Here is a 14,161-nt window from a genome sequence, read left to right on the forward strand (position 1 = left end):
CAGAACAGGCCTCAGCCTTTCTCTATGAGAGAACTAATCCTTCTCTCTCACTGGCTCAGGCGAGGCGAGGAATGGGGCAGATTGATGGCCAGGCACTAATGGCCGCCCTCCAGCTCAATCACAGGCCCTGGTGCTCTGAGACTGATGTGGGAGAGTGGCTCTCCACCACTGAGCCCCCCCTAATTTGCCTTTTGTTGTCAGCCACACAGTAAACTACAAACACGCTCACACACACACATGCTCAGATACACATACAAGCTCTCACACACATACATGCTCAGATACACACACACGCTCACACACACACATGCTCAGATACACACACACGCTCACACACACATACATGCTCAGATACACACACACGCTCACACACACACATGCTCAGATACCCATACAAGCTCACACACACATACATGCTCAGATACACACACACGCTCACACACACATACATGCTCAGATACACACACACACGCGCACACACACACATGCTCAGATACGCACACAAGCTCTCACACACACATGCTCAGATACACACGCAGGCACACACACACACACACAGCGGACAGACCTTCCAAACCCATCCCAATACAAACAGGAAACTGCAAAAAAGACTAAATGTGGGTTTACTAGACTACGACATTATAATTTGGTATTGTATGCTTTAAGAACCTCACGTCCATTGGCTATTATATTCTATTCAGTTAAAATTACACAATTTGATCTGCTAATGCAAAAATATCTCAGCAAACCTATTTTATACAACCAACAATAGCGGTATCAGTAAAGTAAGGGGGCTACTGCGTTCGAATCAAATCCGGATGGGCCGTGTCGGTATCCATGAAACAGCTTTACAGTACAGATGTGCAGTGATTTCATCTCATGGTCAAACCCGTCTTTGTGCTCCTCTCTCTTCCCTGCTACCCATCGGAGGACCTGACGTCACACAAACCCTCTTTTCTGCAGGCGGATTAAAGATGGCGCCCTCGCACGTACTAAGATGCTGTCAGCGGGGCTTATCCTGGATACCTGTTATTTTCATAAACCTAGTCGTTTGCTGGTCTTATTATGCTTATGTCATGGAGCTCTGCATATGTAAGTACATGTGTTTCGTTTATGTTAGCTAGATATTTTTGGTTTTGTGTGTTGCAAAAAAAGTTATCCGTTAGTTTGTATGGACAGCACGAAGTGAATGAGGTGACTGTAACAGACTGGTACGATTATTTGCCGAAAAGCGTCTGCCCCAGCAACCTCAGTTTTTGCTAGTTTTCAAAGTATAATGCTGTCAACTATGTGTTATGTGTTCGTTGTATTTTTTAACATATGTAATCATCTTAACATGGAACGCGCTGTCTATAACTTGGACTGCTACATTGTATCTCTCTCCCAGCGGCTACACAAGTAACTTCAGGGATGGAATGTGGGCGCATTCTTTTGGGAGAAATGAATGAATGTCGACCTAGCAGCCGCATAAGTTTGTTATGCCGTAGTCAAAACAGGGACGGCGGCTCAGTCAGCAGTGATTCATTCACTTGTATCATATCAGCGAACATAATAACCATCCATGTTTTTCTGGGTTGAAGTATATTCCTTCTTTGCTCACCGTATATGAAATGTACCAGTTGCTACATCTGCATGTATCAGCAAGCCAGAACTAACTGGTCATACCAAACCGGTCAAACTAATTGTGTTGGATTGACTTTTGACATATTCTAAGTGGCTTCAACCATACCCGAATAGACGACGGTCAATGCCAGTTATGAAGAGTCGGCATCAGTCTGTTCGCAGTCGCTCAACTATGTCCTTGTGATCGAAAGCTGTTTTTGACAAACAGGAAGAACACATGCCAGTGACAGCAGTTTCCCAACACTTCCCTCACGGCCTCTCTGAGAATGCAAGCTTGAGGGAAATTTCATAATTTCAAGTTTACAGCGATCTTGTTTGCTGCTCACTGTCAATTCAAATTGAACTTTGTATCCAGTAAATGTTAGTGCCTTCTCTCTGTCGGCCAGGTCGTAATTCACATGATCAGTCCGCACAATTGAGTCCCTCGGTGGAGTGTTTTTATCATTTCACATCCATAGCCCATAGCCCATAGCCAGAGAGAATTTTACTAGCATACTCTTTGTCCCCACTTGCCTGTCTAGACATCCAAAAGAGCTGTTGTCATAACAACATGATTCAGAAACAGACCTGTTGAGTATTGGATCTGGGCGAGACCTGTTCCAGACCCTGTTGCTTTCTAGCAGAGCTCTTCGCCTACGCTAGCTGCCCCTTTAACGCTCCGAGCGCTGCTGGGACTGTGGCCTGAGGTCAGTGTCAGTGGGCGCTAAGTCTCCTAGCCTGTTTACTCAGCGGCCCCGGGGCTGTTAATCTCCCGCAGCGTCTGTTAGGCTACAGCAGGGCCTGACGTTACAGCATCGCTGTCTGGGGGAGCCTGGAGAAGAGCCTGAGGTGTATTATAGTGTTATATGAGTGGGGTCACTGTAGCAGGGCCTGACGCTCACTACAGCAGCCCAGTCCACTTACTGGAGCGGTCCGGGGAAGTCCTGGGGACCCGCTCTCTAACTGGGGCTGAGATTGGAGCTGACAGTCTGAGCTAAGAGTTGGCTAATCAATGAACTCTAAGATTTATAAATAAATCTGGGAATGAGTGAGTACAATGGTTTTGCAGGAATAAGTGTGTGTCCATTATGTAGGAATAAGTGTGAGCACAGTAACAATAAGCACGGTGTGCAGAGACGGTCTCCAGGAAGAAGTATGCACATCCTGAATGTGACTTGAGTGTATGGTGCTGTGAACTCTGGGCTGAGAGCAGTCTCTGGGCTGAGAGCAGTCTTAGAGCAGTCTTTGGGCTTAGAGCAGTCTTTGGGCTGAGAGCAGTCTTTGGGTTGAGAGCAGTTTTTGGGCTGGGAGCAATCTTTGGGTTGAGAGCAGTCTTTGTGCTGAGAGCAGTCTTAGAGCAGTCTTTGTGCTGAGAGCAGTCTTAGAGCAGTCTTTGGGCTGAGAGCAGTCTTTGGGTTGAGAGCAGTCTTTGTGCTGAGAGCAGTCTTAGAGCAGTCTTTGGGCTGAGAGCAGTCTTTGGGTTGAGAGCAGTCTTTGGGCTGAGAGCAGTCTTTGTGCTGGGAGCAGTCTTTGGGTTGAGAGCAGTCTTGGAGCAGTCTCTGGGTTGAGAGCAGTCTCTGGGCTGAGAGCAGTCTTAGAGCAGTCTTTGGGTTGAGAGCAGTCTTTGGGCTGAGAGCAGTCTTTGGGTTGAGAGCAGTCTTTGTGCTGAGAGCAGTCTTTGTGCTGGGAGCAGTCTTTGGGTTGAGAGCAGTCTTGGAGCAGTCTTTGGGCTGAGAGCAGTCTTTGGGCTGGGAGCAGTCTTTGGGTTGAGAGCAGTCTTGGAGCAGTCTCTGGGTTGAGAGCAGTCTCTGGGCTGAGAGCAGTCTTAGAGCAGTCTTTGGGTTGAGAGCAGTCTTTGGGCTGAGAGCAGTCTTTGGGTTGAGAGCAGTCTTTGTGCTGAGAGCAGTCTTTGTGCTGGGAGCAGTCTTTGGGTTGAGAGCAGTCTTGGAGCAGTCTTTGGGCTGAGAGCAGTCTTTGGGCTGGGAGCAGTCTTTGGGTTGAGAGCAGTCTTGGAGCAGTCTTTGGGCTGAGAGCAGTCTTTGGGCTGAGAGCAGTCTCTGGGCTGAGAGCAGAAGCACGAGGCACGCAAACCTCTCCAAATCTGAGGCACAGCAGTTAGTATAATCTTGATGAAGTGGTGTTATTCCAAATCACCCAGTGGTGAATTTCTGAAACTGTACACACACACACACACACACAGTTCCAGTCACATGCACACACTTAAACTGTCACTCACTCACACAGGCATACTCATCCCAACCCACCCCACCCCAACCCTCCTACACACACACACACACACACACACACACACACACACACACACACACACACACACACACACACACACACACACACACACACACACACACACACACACACACACACACACACACACACACACACACACACACACACATCAACTTCACCCACATACTTGTACCCCCCCTCTCTCTGTCTCTCTCCCTGACTCTCTCTCTCTCTCTACCCCCCTCTCTCTATCTCTACCCCCCCTCTCTCCCCCTCTCTCCCTCCCTGTCTCTCTCTTCCCCCCTCTCTCCCTCTCTTTCCCTCCCTCCCTCTCTCTCCCTCCCTCCCTCTCTCTTTCTCTCTCTCTCTCTCTCTCTCCCCCTCTCTCTCTCTCTCCCTCCCCCCTCTCTCTCTCTGTCCTTTGTAATGAAAGGCACCTGCCAGTGTGTTGGTGGGTTGTGGGGGTTCCCCGGGCAGCTGAACAAAGCCGCCTCAGACGGGCACTCCCACATGGCACTGCCAGCCTGGGAGTGCCCGTACAGGGCCCTGGGACAGAGGTGTGTGTGTGTGTGAGAGAGTGTGTGTGTGTGTGGGGATACAAGCGTCGGGCTGGAGTTGAGTGTGTCTGTGTGTGTGTGTGTGTGTGAGAGAGAGAGAGAGAGTGTGTGTGTGTGGGGGGGATGCAAGCATCAGGCTGGAGTTGAGTGTGTCTGTGTGTGTGTGTGAGAGAGAGAGAGAGAGAGTGTGTGTGTGTGTGGGGATGCAAGCGTCGGGCTGGAGTTGAGTGTGTCTGTGTGTGTGTGTATGAGAGAGAGCATGTGTGTAGGAGCAAGCATGTGGTTGGAGTTAGTCTGTGTGTGTGAGGCATGCTCATGTTTGTTAAGGAGTAGTGTGTGTATGGCGATGTCATGACCTGGTATCACAGGGGGCACAGCAGGGCGATAGAACAACAGTGTGCGTGTTTGTGTGTGTGTGTGTTCGTGTTCGTGTTCATGTGTGTGTGTGTGTGTGTGTGTGTGTGTGTGTGCGTGTGTATGTGTCCGTGCGTGCCTGCATGCGTGTTTGTGTATGAGTGTGAGTGTGTTTGTGTATGTTCATGTGTGTGTGTAGAACTGTGAGTGAAATAAGCCTTTTGCAAACTGGTGTGGTGAGACACTAGCAGCTGTACAGTGAAATGGGATTTTCTTGCTTGTGTGATATGACTGTACGTATAGACCATGAGTTTCACTCTTTAATGTCCATCTTTCTCTCCCCATGTGTCCTGTAAATTCCTCACAGATACAATCCCCAACGCGGAAGAACAAGGTGAGACGGAACACAGAAAGCTAACAGTTGTGAACACAAATGAATGAAGTTCAAAAGCATCTCTTACAGTTTACCACATGTTCATAATGAAAAGGACTTTCTTTGGGCCGGTGTGGAATTGTTCAGAATAGGTCCCAAAGTGCATATTTCTACAACTTTAATAATAGAGTAGTACAGTTTTCGTCTCTGTCTGTCTCTCTCTCTCACCCTCTCTCTCTCTCTCTCTCTCTCTCTCTCTTTCAGTCATATATCTGGTGGTCTTTCATCTCTCCTTTGTCATGTTTATGTGGTCCTACTGGAAGACCATCGTCTCCAGGCCAACCAACCCCTCCAAAGAGGTACAGAAGCCTCAGCACCTGTGTGTGTGTGTGTGTGTGTGTGTGTGTGTGTGTGTGTCTGTGTCTGTGTCTGTGTCTGTGTCTGTGTGTCTATCTGTCTGTCTGTCTGATGTTATATCCCAATAATTGGATTTCTCTGTATTCAGGTTTATTCCCTCTGTGTGTGTATGTAGGCGTGCATGTGTGTGTGTGCGCGCGTGTGCACATGTGTGTGCGCGTGTGCACATGTGTGTGTGATTTTGCTATTTCAGACTGCTGTGTGGTTAGTTGGGCGTATTCCAGACCACTCTGTATTTACAGAGATGTGTGTGTGTGTGCTTGGCTGTGGAAAAAAGGATAACTGTCTGTTTTTGAGAATTGATTAATTTGTTTACGAAAACATATTGATCTTTCAGTCAGTTATTTTATGATACACTGGTTATATATTTATATCTGAAACCCTTGGTGGGTGTGTTATTTTGTCTAAATCTGTGTGTGTGAGTTCTCTGTGATCTGTGACCTTGGTAGGTGTCTGTATAATCTATGGCCTCTTTGTTTTCACTTGTGTGTATGTGTGTGTGCATAATCTTTGACCTCTGTATGTGTAACGTTGACCTCTGTGGGTGTGTAATCTGTGACCTCTACGTACGTACGTGTGTGTGTGTGTGTGTGTGTGTGTGTGTGTGTGTGTGTGTGTGTGTGTGTGTTAGTTCTGTCTTCCTAAGGCAGAGAAGGAGCAGTATGAGAAGGAGGAGCAGGCGGAGGTGCAGCATGAAATCCTCAAGAAAGTATCCAAAGGCCTGCCTATATACACACGGACTGGAGGAGGAGGTACACACACATACACACACACACACACACACACACTCAGAGACACACACACACAGCCAAAGGCCTGCCTATATACACACGGACTGGAGGAGGAGGTTCAGACACACACTCACACACACTCACACACTCACACACTCACACGCACACACGGACACACGGACACACGGACACACGGACACACACACACACACACACACACAGCCAAAGGCCTGGCCATATACACATGCACTGGAGGAGGAGAAACACACACACAACTCTGCACACGCACTCACACACACAAAACCAAACATGCATATTTTCACACACCCTCTCACATCTTCACGCATGCACACACACAAACAGACACACACACACACAACCACACACACAGCACACACACACACGCTGACACACTCAAGCCTGCTTTTACACACACAAACCACTTTCTCCTGACTGATGTGGTTTGTAAGGCGGCCCCCCCGTCTTCTTTTAGAGTGTGTCAGTTAGAAACAGAACAGTGAAAAGTGGTTTGGCCTTCTGGTCACTCATATTCCTGGGCCTGCTCTGAGGCTGTAGAGCTGTCATTCATGTTCCTGGGCCTGCTCTGAGGCTGTTGAGCGGCAGTGTTTCACTCATATTCCTAGGCCTGCTCTTAGGCTGTAGAGCTGGCATTCATATTCCTGGGCCTTCTCTGAGGCTGTAGAGCTGCAGTGGTCACTCATATTCCTGGGCCTGCTCTGAGTCACTCATGTTCCTGGGCCTGCTCTGAGGCTGGAGAGCCATAGACATATATACAGGTATATATAGATATATATGTCTATGTGAAGGGCTGCAGTGGTCACTCATATTCCTGGGCCTGCTCCGAGTCACTCATGTTCCTGGGCCTGCTGTGAGGCTGGAGAGCTGCAGTGATTCCAGTGCACTGCACACCAGCTTCTTCTCCAGGAGACCACAGACAGGCATCAGCTCCCTGCACTCTCTCATCTGATGGCTGTCTGTTAACTGTCTCTGTGAAGCACTTTGGAACATGGATTTTGCTCTTTAAATAAAGATGATTATGATTATGATTATTATTATTATTATTATTATTACACATGTGAAGCATGTCAGTCTGAAACATGGGTGGGGAGCAAGGTGTTAACATCACTAAGATAAAGAGTTTGATACAGAGTGGAGTAAGGTGCTAACAACACCAAAATCATGGGTTTGAGGCCAAGGGATCACACCTACTGATATAAATGTATATCTGGACTAAAGACGCTTTTGAGAAAAGTGTCTGGGAAATGAGTAAATATAAATATAAATGTCATGTTTAGGCCTCATCTGAGGCTGTAGGGTCTGCTGTGTGTCCAGTCTGCTCCACACCAGCTTCTCCACTAGGCCACAGACATCCATCAGCTCCACACCAGTTTCTCCACTAGGCCACAGACATCCATCAGCTCCACCGCCTACCCCGGTGTAAGAATAGTGTGACGGTTCAGGAGTTATGCTCAGACGGATGCTGGGGCTAATTTCATGGCCTTAATGGCTCCTTTTCAGTGTGAAGTTTGTGTCTACTATATATTTACAGTTCATGGTGTATTGAGTGAAAACATTGCCATAAGCTTCAGGTATCACAGATCTACTTTGGAGATCAGGAACAGCATGAATATGAGCAGGCGAATGTGTCGGCGAAGAAAAACTGCAGAAATAGTTCCTGCAGACAGCGTCTGTTGTTGGTTGTGTTCTGTAATGTTCACTAATCACAGTGACATAGGGTTCATAGTATCCTGTACTGGAGTAGCAGGCCATAGGTTGAGTATGAAGTATGAGCGGCATGACTTTTCTTAACGGTTTCTGGCTAATTTGACCATGAGGAACAAAACTAGGGTGCTGTCATTTACTGTACCCGAGCAAACGTCGAGATTTTGCCACTCCCTTTTAGCGCGCGTCAAGCGCATCTGTATCTCAGCTTCTGAAGGTCGTAGACACTTTAATTTGGTCTCAAAATGACTGGAATCTACATGTTTATATATGCACTATGAAGGTTTCTAAGCTCTAAAACGAAGGTTCCGTATGTAACCACGGTTCTATGAGTTTCGGATGACCGCCAGAGGCGGTGCTTTCAGCACTGGATTTCCATCGCACGTACGTGCAGGTCGAGTGTTAATACCAACAAAGTCACCTGTGACCTGGGTGACGTCCTCAATGTGCACCAGCACAAAAGGCCGGCCCACCCAGGAAGCGCCCTCTTGGCAATCTTCTTGTGCAGATTCCGAGTGACTGCCAAGGTCTGGCGGTCATCCGAAACTCATAGAACCGTGGTTACATACGTAACCTTCGTTCTATTTCGTTTCTCCTGACCGCCAGAGGTGGTGCTTTCAGCACTGGATGACTAATACCAAAACGTCGAGATTTTGCCACTCCCTTTTAGCACGCGTCAAGCGCATCTGTATCTCAGCTTCTGAAGGTCGTAGACACTTTAATTTGGTCTCAAAATGACTGGAATCTGCATGTTTATATATGCACTATGAAGGTTTCTAAGCTCTAAAACGAAGGTTCCATATGTAACCACGGTTCTATGAGTTTCGGATGACCGCCAGAGGCGGTGCTTTCAGCACTGGATTTCCATCGCACGTACGTGCAGGTCGAGTGTTAATACCAACAAAGTCACCTGTGACCTGGGTGACGTCCTCAATGTGCACCAGCACAAAAGGCCGGCCCACCCAGGAAGCGCCCTCTTGGCAATCTTCTCGTGCAGATTCCGAGTGACTGCCAAGGTCTGGCGGTCATCCGAAACTCATAGAACCGTGGTTACATACGTAACCTTCGTTCTATTTCGTTTCTCCTGACCGCCAGAGGTGGTGCTTTCAGCACTGGATGACTAATACCAACAAAGTCACGAGGAAATCTTACCTTACTCCCGCTGTAAGGAAGTAGGAAGAACAGCTGCTGCCACTGGGTTATGAGGGACCACGTTAACCCTATAAAACCTCGCAAATGTGCAGGTTGAAGCCCATGATGCAGCTGTACAGATATCTGAAAGGGGGGGACACCTCTTAGGGCCGCCCACGATGTACATACACTCCTGGTTGAGTGACCTCGGACCTGAGGGACCGGGAGGCTACTGTTCCTATAGGCACCTATATAGCCTATAGCCGTTGTTTGGATAAGCTGTGCCCTCTCCCTTGTCCTGAATTACAGAGAAACAGTGAATCAGCCTGATGGAATTCCACAGTCATATCAATGTAAGCCCTTGGTGCTCTCACTGGGCACCACAGGTAGGTGCTCTGTCCCTGCTCATCCTCCTGTGCTGGGGCTCAAAAGCAGCCAGACTGAGGGGCTGGTTTGTGTAGGATGATGAAACATCTCTGGAAGAAAGGCCGGATTCGGCCACAAGTTACCCCTGTGCCTCCAGGGTTTCAATATAGGCATTCTTGGCTTGGCCTTCGTTTAGCCGATGCCATGGCCAAGAGAAAAGCGGTCTTCATAGAAAGCCATTTCAATCCCACCCTCTCTAGAGGTTCAAATGGGGACTGACAGAGTGCATCTAGGACTATAGGCAAGTCCTAAGAGGGCACTGGGCTTCGCTGAAGCGGCCTTAGTCATTAAGCACCCCTAAGGAAGTGGGTCACTAGCGTATGGGACCCCACTGTGCATGGCCGAGATGGCGGCTGCGTATACTTTGATGGTGGAGGCTGCAAGGAGCGGCTGCAAGAAGCAGAGTACCACCGGTACAGGACACCATGTCAGGTCCTGCTTCTGTGCTTGGCACCACTCACAAAGAAAAACAAAAACCTCCACCTGTTAGCGTACAGCGCATTGGAGGAGGGTGCCCGGGAGCTGTGGATGGTCCGTACAACCACTGGGTCACATGACCCTAACAATGGCTCTGGCCCTTCAGAGGCCAGACCCAAAGCTGCAGAAGAGCTGGTTACGGGTGCCAGATTCGACCCCCCCAGCTGTGAGAGGTGGTCCAGCCTCACAGGGAGGCACCACGGCTCCCCGTCTAGTAATCTGTGCAAGATTGGGAACCACACACTTCCCGGCCATTTGGGGGCTATTAGTAACTCCTTATGGTTCCCTCTGAGGATCCTTCCCAGAGTGGGCAGGATCAGTGGTAGTGGGGGGAAGGCGTACAGCAGCTGATTTTGCCACACATGGGCCAGTGCATCCTGGCCCAAGGGGCTTATAGATTCCCCCCTAGAAAACCAGAGGGGACAGTGCGTCGTCGACTGTGAGGCGAAAAGATCCACCCCTGCCTTGCCCTATCTCTGCCAGGTCGCTTCCACCACTTGTGGATGCAGCCTCCATTTCCCAGGAGGTGGGTGCTGCCGGGATAACAAATCCTCGGCCGTGTTTTGAATGCCTGGCAAATGCATTGCCCTGGCAAATGCATTGAGGATACGCCAACAACCACAGCTGTTGGGTCAGCCTCGAGAATTGTCTGGACCTTGTGCTCCCCTGGTGGTCTACCTGGTAGACCACTGATGTGTTGGCTGTTCCTACCAGGACATGCTTTCCTACCAGCACTGGAAGAAACTGTTTGAGCGCCAGCAGAACAGCCTGCAGCTCCAATACATTTGTGTTGTTCCTGCTGCCAAGGACTCCAGAGACCTCTGACAGTCCTGCATTGCCATACAGCTCCCCACCCTGCCAGAAAAGCATCGGTGGCCACCACTTCTCTGCGAGAAAGTATGGACCCCAAGGGGACCCCCTGGGTGAGAGATCTCTCTCCGGGCGTAGCTTTGCAAGGCAACTGGAAGTGACTCTGACCAGCTTGTGCCTGTGACAAGTGGGGTGCAAGCCAAGATCGTTCAGCCGGATTTGAAGAGGCCGCACATGACAGAAGGCCCAAAGGGACCACCGATGAGGCCGCTGTGAACATCCCCAGCAGTCTCAGATATGATTTGAGGGCCAGAGCCCTGCCTCTCCTGAAATGACTGATGAGCTTGAGGGTGTTGTTGACCCGTTGTTGAGAGGGGGTAGCAACCATCAGCCGTGAGTCTAGCTGGATGCCACTAAAGACGATCTGCTGACTGGGCAACCGGGAGCTCTCTTCCTGGTTTATTTTTAGCCCTAGCCTGGTAGCATAGGAGATCAGAAATGCTGATTCTCTGAGGGCCTCTCCCCTCGACTGGAAACGGATCAGCCAGTCGTCCAGATAGGGGAAAATGCGCATCCCCCCTGGCCTGCAGTGAGGGACACTGCCGCTGCCACACATCTGGTGAAGACCCTTGGTGCCAGCGAGATCCCGAATGGGAGCACACAGAACTGGTAAGCCCTGCCCTCGAAAGCAAAACGAAGGAACTGTTTGCCGAGGTGTGATAGGGACGTGAAGTATGCATCCTTTAGGTTGATGGTTGTAAGCCAATCTCCTTGCTTGATGCCTTGCAGCACATCCGCTGTACGCAGCATGTGGAATATTAAAATCTTGAGATGCGTGTTTAACTGTCTCAAGTCTAGTATAGGCCGAAGGCCGCCGCCCTTCTTTGGGATGATAAAATAATTAAATTCAATTTGATTTATATAGCGCCATAACAATACGATTGTCTCAAGGCGCTTTACAGAGCCCAGAGCCTGAAAATAAGTGGAGTAGAATCCACTGTTTTGTGCCCGCCTGTCTAATGGCTCGATGGCGCCTTTCCCATGGAACCTCGGTGGTCGACGTCGGAACCATAGAGGGCCTCTGTCTGCCGGGAGCCTCACGGCTCAGACTGGCAAACTGTTGTCTGGCCTGTGTAACCTGTAGGCTGCACTCCAGAGCTTGCTGTGCGGCAGGACCAAACATCTGTCCTGAAATGACAGGCAGAGACAAAAGGGCTTTCCTGCACGGTTCCAAAAGTGGAGACTGGGCCAACCATACGTCGGACCTGGGTTAAAGAGGCCACAGCCCACCCAGCTCCCTGTCATGTAGGCAAACGCCTGCAGGGAGGTGTCACTAAGACTCTGTGCGGAGGAGTCAGCCTCAGAAGTCTGCATTCTCTGAGACAGGGCTAGTACCAGGTGTGACATTGAATACCCAAACGTGCAATACACGCTGCTGCGTCGTAGGATTTTACCATGTAGTCGTCTGTCAAACGGCACTGTGGCCGGGGCAGCGAGCATCAGACCGGAGTGTTTCACCCGGCGTGAGCACCAGGGCAGCAACGGCTGGTTCAATATTGGGCATGCGATCAAGGCCATGGGCAGAGGCATCTTGCCTTCCTTTGGAGCCCTTCAGTGTGGTGTGGCCCGTACCCAGGGAACTGGGATGAGAGTAACAGGGGCCTCTCTGAAGCCCTGGTGGAGAGAACATCCTCCTTGAGGATCTCAAAAGCTGGCGACAGTATTGGAGGGAGCATCTCCGAAAGAGACTGTGTAGCCGTTGTAGCGAGAGCACTAGCAGGCTGTGCAGCCGGTTGTTGCAAATTTAGAAGCAGAGTCTTTATCTCTGCGAACTCCAAAGTCAAAGTGTCTACCTTCCGGGCAAGCGGATCAATCTTCCTGCATTTGCCCCCACCAGAGGTTTCCCGGGAATCAGGCCTCCGGCGTTTGCATTGCTTAGGAGACATGGCACTGCGTCCCCGTGCCGCTCAAGAAGGGCCCGGCAATCAGCCCATGTAATGAACATGTTGCAATATCTATACATAGATTTATTTATCTTTTATAGGAGTGATATCTTACCAGCAGCCTTAGCGAAACCCACTAGGCCCTGTTATACAAGATAGTTACTGTCTAAGAGCGAACACACTCCTCTACACAGTCATCTGAAACCAAATAATGAATGCTGAACAACTGAAATTTGCGGGGTGGAGAACGATCACCCGCTAAAACTAGGCAGTCAATTATGGACCAAGCCTCAATATTAACCACCTGATCACAGCAATGATCTCTCGTTACGTAAGGTAGGCTTCCGTTTAAGAGCGGACACACTCGTTAACAGTTACCAAAATTAGATGCTTTAGAACTGAAATTGCAGGGCGTAGAACTAAATCACACGCCTTCACCAACCGTGTTGGGAAAGTTCACTTTCTACATGAACCAGTTAAGGTTCAGTTCAGTTCAGTTCATAGTTCACAAATTTTAAAATGAACTAGTTCAGTTCATAGTATATAATAAAAAATCTCGAACTAAGTTCACAGCTCCAAAAAAAATGAACTACCTGTAGTTCAGTTCTTTTTTTTTTTTTTTTTTTTTTTTTCAATATGTTGCGAGCTATAATTTGTCTAAATCTGTCTGCAATACTGCTCTCGGCCTCTACGCACTTCGGCGCCCTCACTTGACAGCCATAGACAGTAGAAGAAAGCACACGCAGCGATTGACTGGTTTGGCAATCCTGGATACAGGACTGTAACTGGTGTGTCTTTCGCCTGGAAGTCTCTAGAAATCTGCCTTATTGAACGAAAATTTAAAAAGAGTGAACGTGCCGTTCACAGTATCGTTCATCAGCAGTAATACAGTAGGCTACGTTCAGTTCACCAAAATTATGAACGAGTTTATTAACTTTCGCTCAATGAACGCGTTCAGGTACAACACTGGTCACCAATCAGTAGGTAAACGTAGCCTGCTTCTAGCGTTAACCAAAGTCGACAGGAGTAAAATCCTGTTCGTTTACTTAATTGAATGCTTATGTCGAGAACACCGCTTGCAACTTTATAACAACAACGGTACAAAACCAAACTATGCAAACTTCCAACTTGCTTAACAAGTGGGTTTAAATATCAGTTGTAAGGCCAATCTCTCTTAAACCATTACCCGAGGGTGAATACTACACACAGCCCAATAGTAATACTTACCTTTTCCGCCTGTGAACATACTCACCCAATATGGCCGTAGCCTGCCGGGTAGCTGTTTAACTGACCAATATTGAGGGCACTGCACCCAGAGAATACCGGCGAGAGCACCGTTCCACTGGGTTC

At 48.9% G+C, this 14,161-nt stretch overlaps 1 protein-coding gene across 4 annotated transcripts in view; it reads left to right on the forward strand.

Annotated features, from left to right (window-relative positions):
* Positions 1-576: 576 nt before the first annotated feature.
* zdhhc20a (zinc finger DHHC-type palmitoyltransferase 20a) overlaps positions 577-14,161 on the forward strand; it is a 21,704-nt gene continuing 8,119 nt past the window's right edge. The window contains exons 1-4 of one of the 4 annotated variants that reach the window (XM_031571631.2): positions 585-1,092; positions 5,128-5,154; positions 5,398-5,492; positions 6,182-6,302. In XM_031571631.2, the coding sequence (XP_031427491.1) occupies positions 819-1,092; positions 5,128-5,154; positions 5,398-5,492; positions 6,182-6,302 (517 nt within the window). In that variant the 5' untranslated portion in view covers positions 585-818. Of the gene's footprint in view, positions 1,093-5,127; positions 5,155-5,397; positions 5,493-6,181; positions 6,303-14,161 lie in introns of all 4 variants that reach the window. The other 3 variants (XM_031571632.2, XM_031571633.2, XM_031571634.2) reach the window with 3 other exon arrangements.

Source organism: Clupea harengus, chromosome 8, assembly GCF_900700415.2.
Source record: "Clupea harengus chromosome 8, Ch_v2.0.2, whole genome shotgun sequence".
NCBI lineage: Eukaryota > Metazoa > Chordata > Actinopteri > Clupeiformes > Clupeidae > Clupea > Clupea harengus.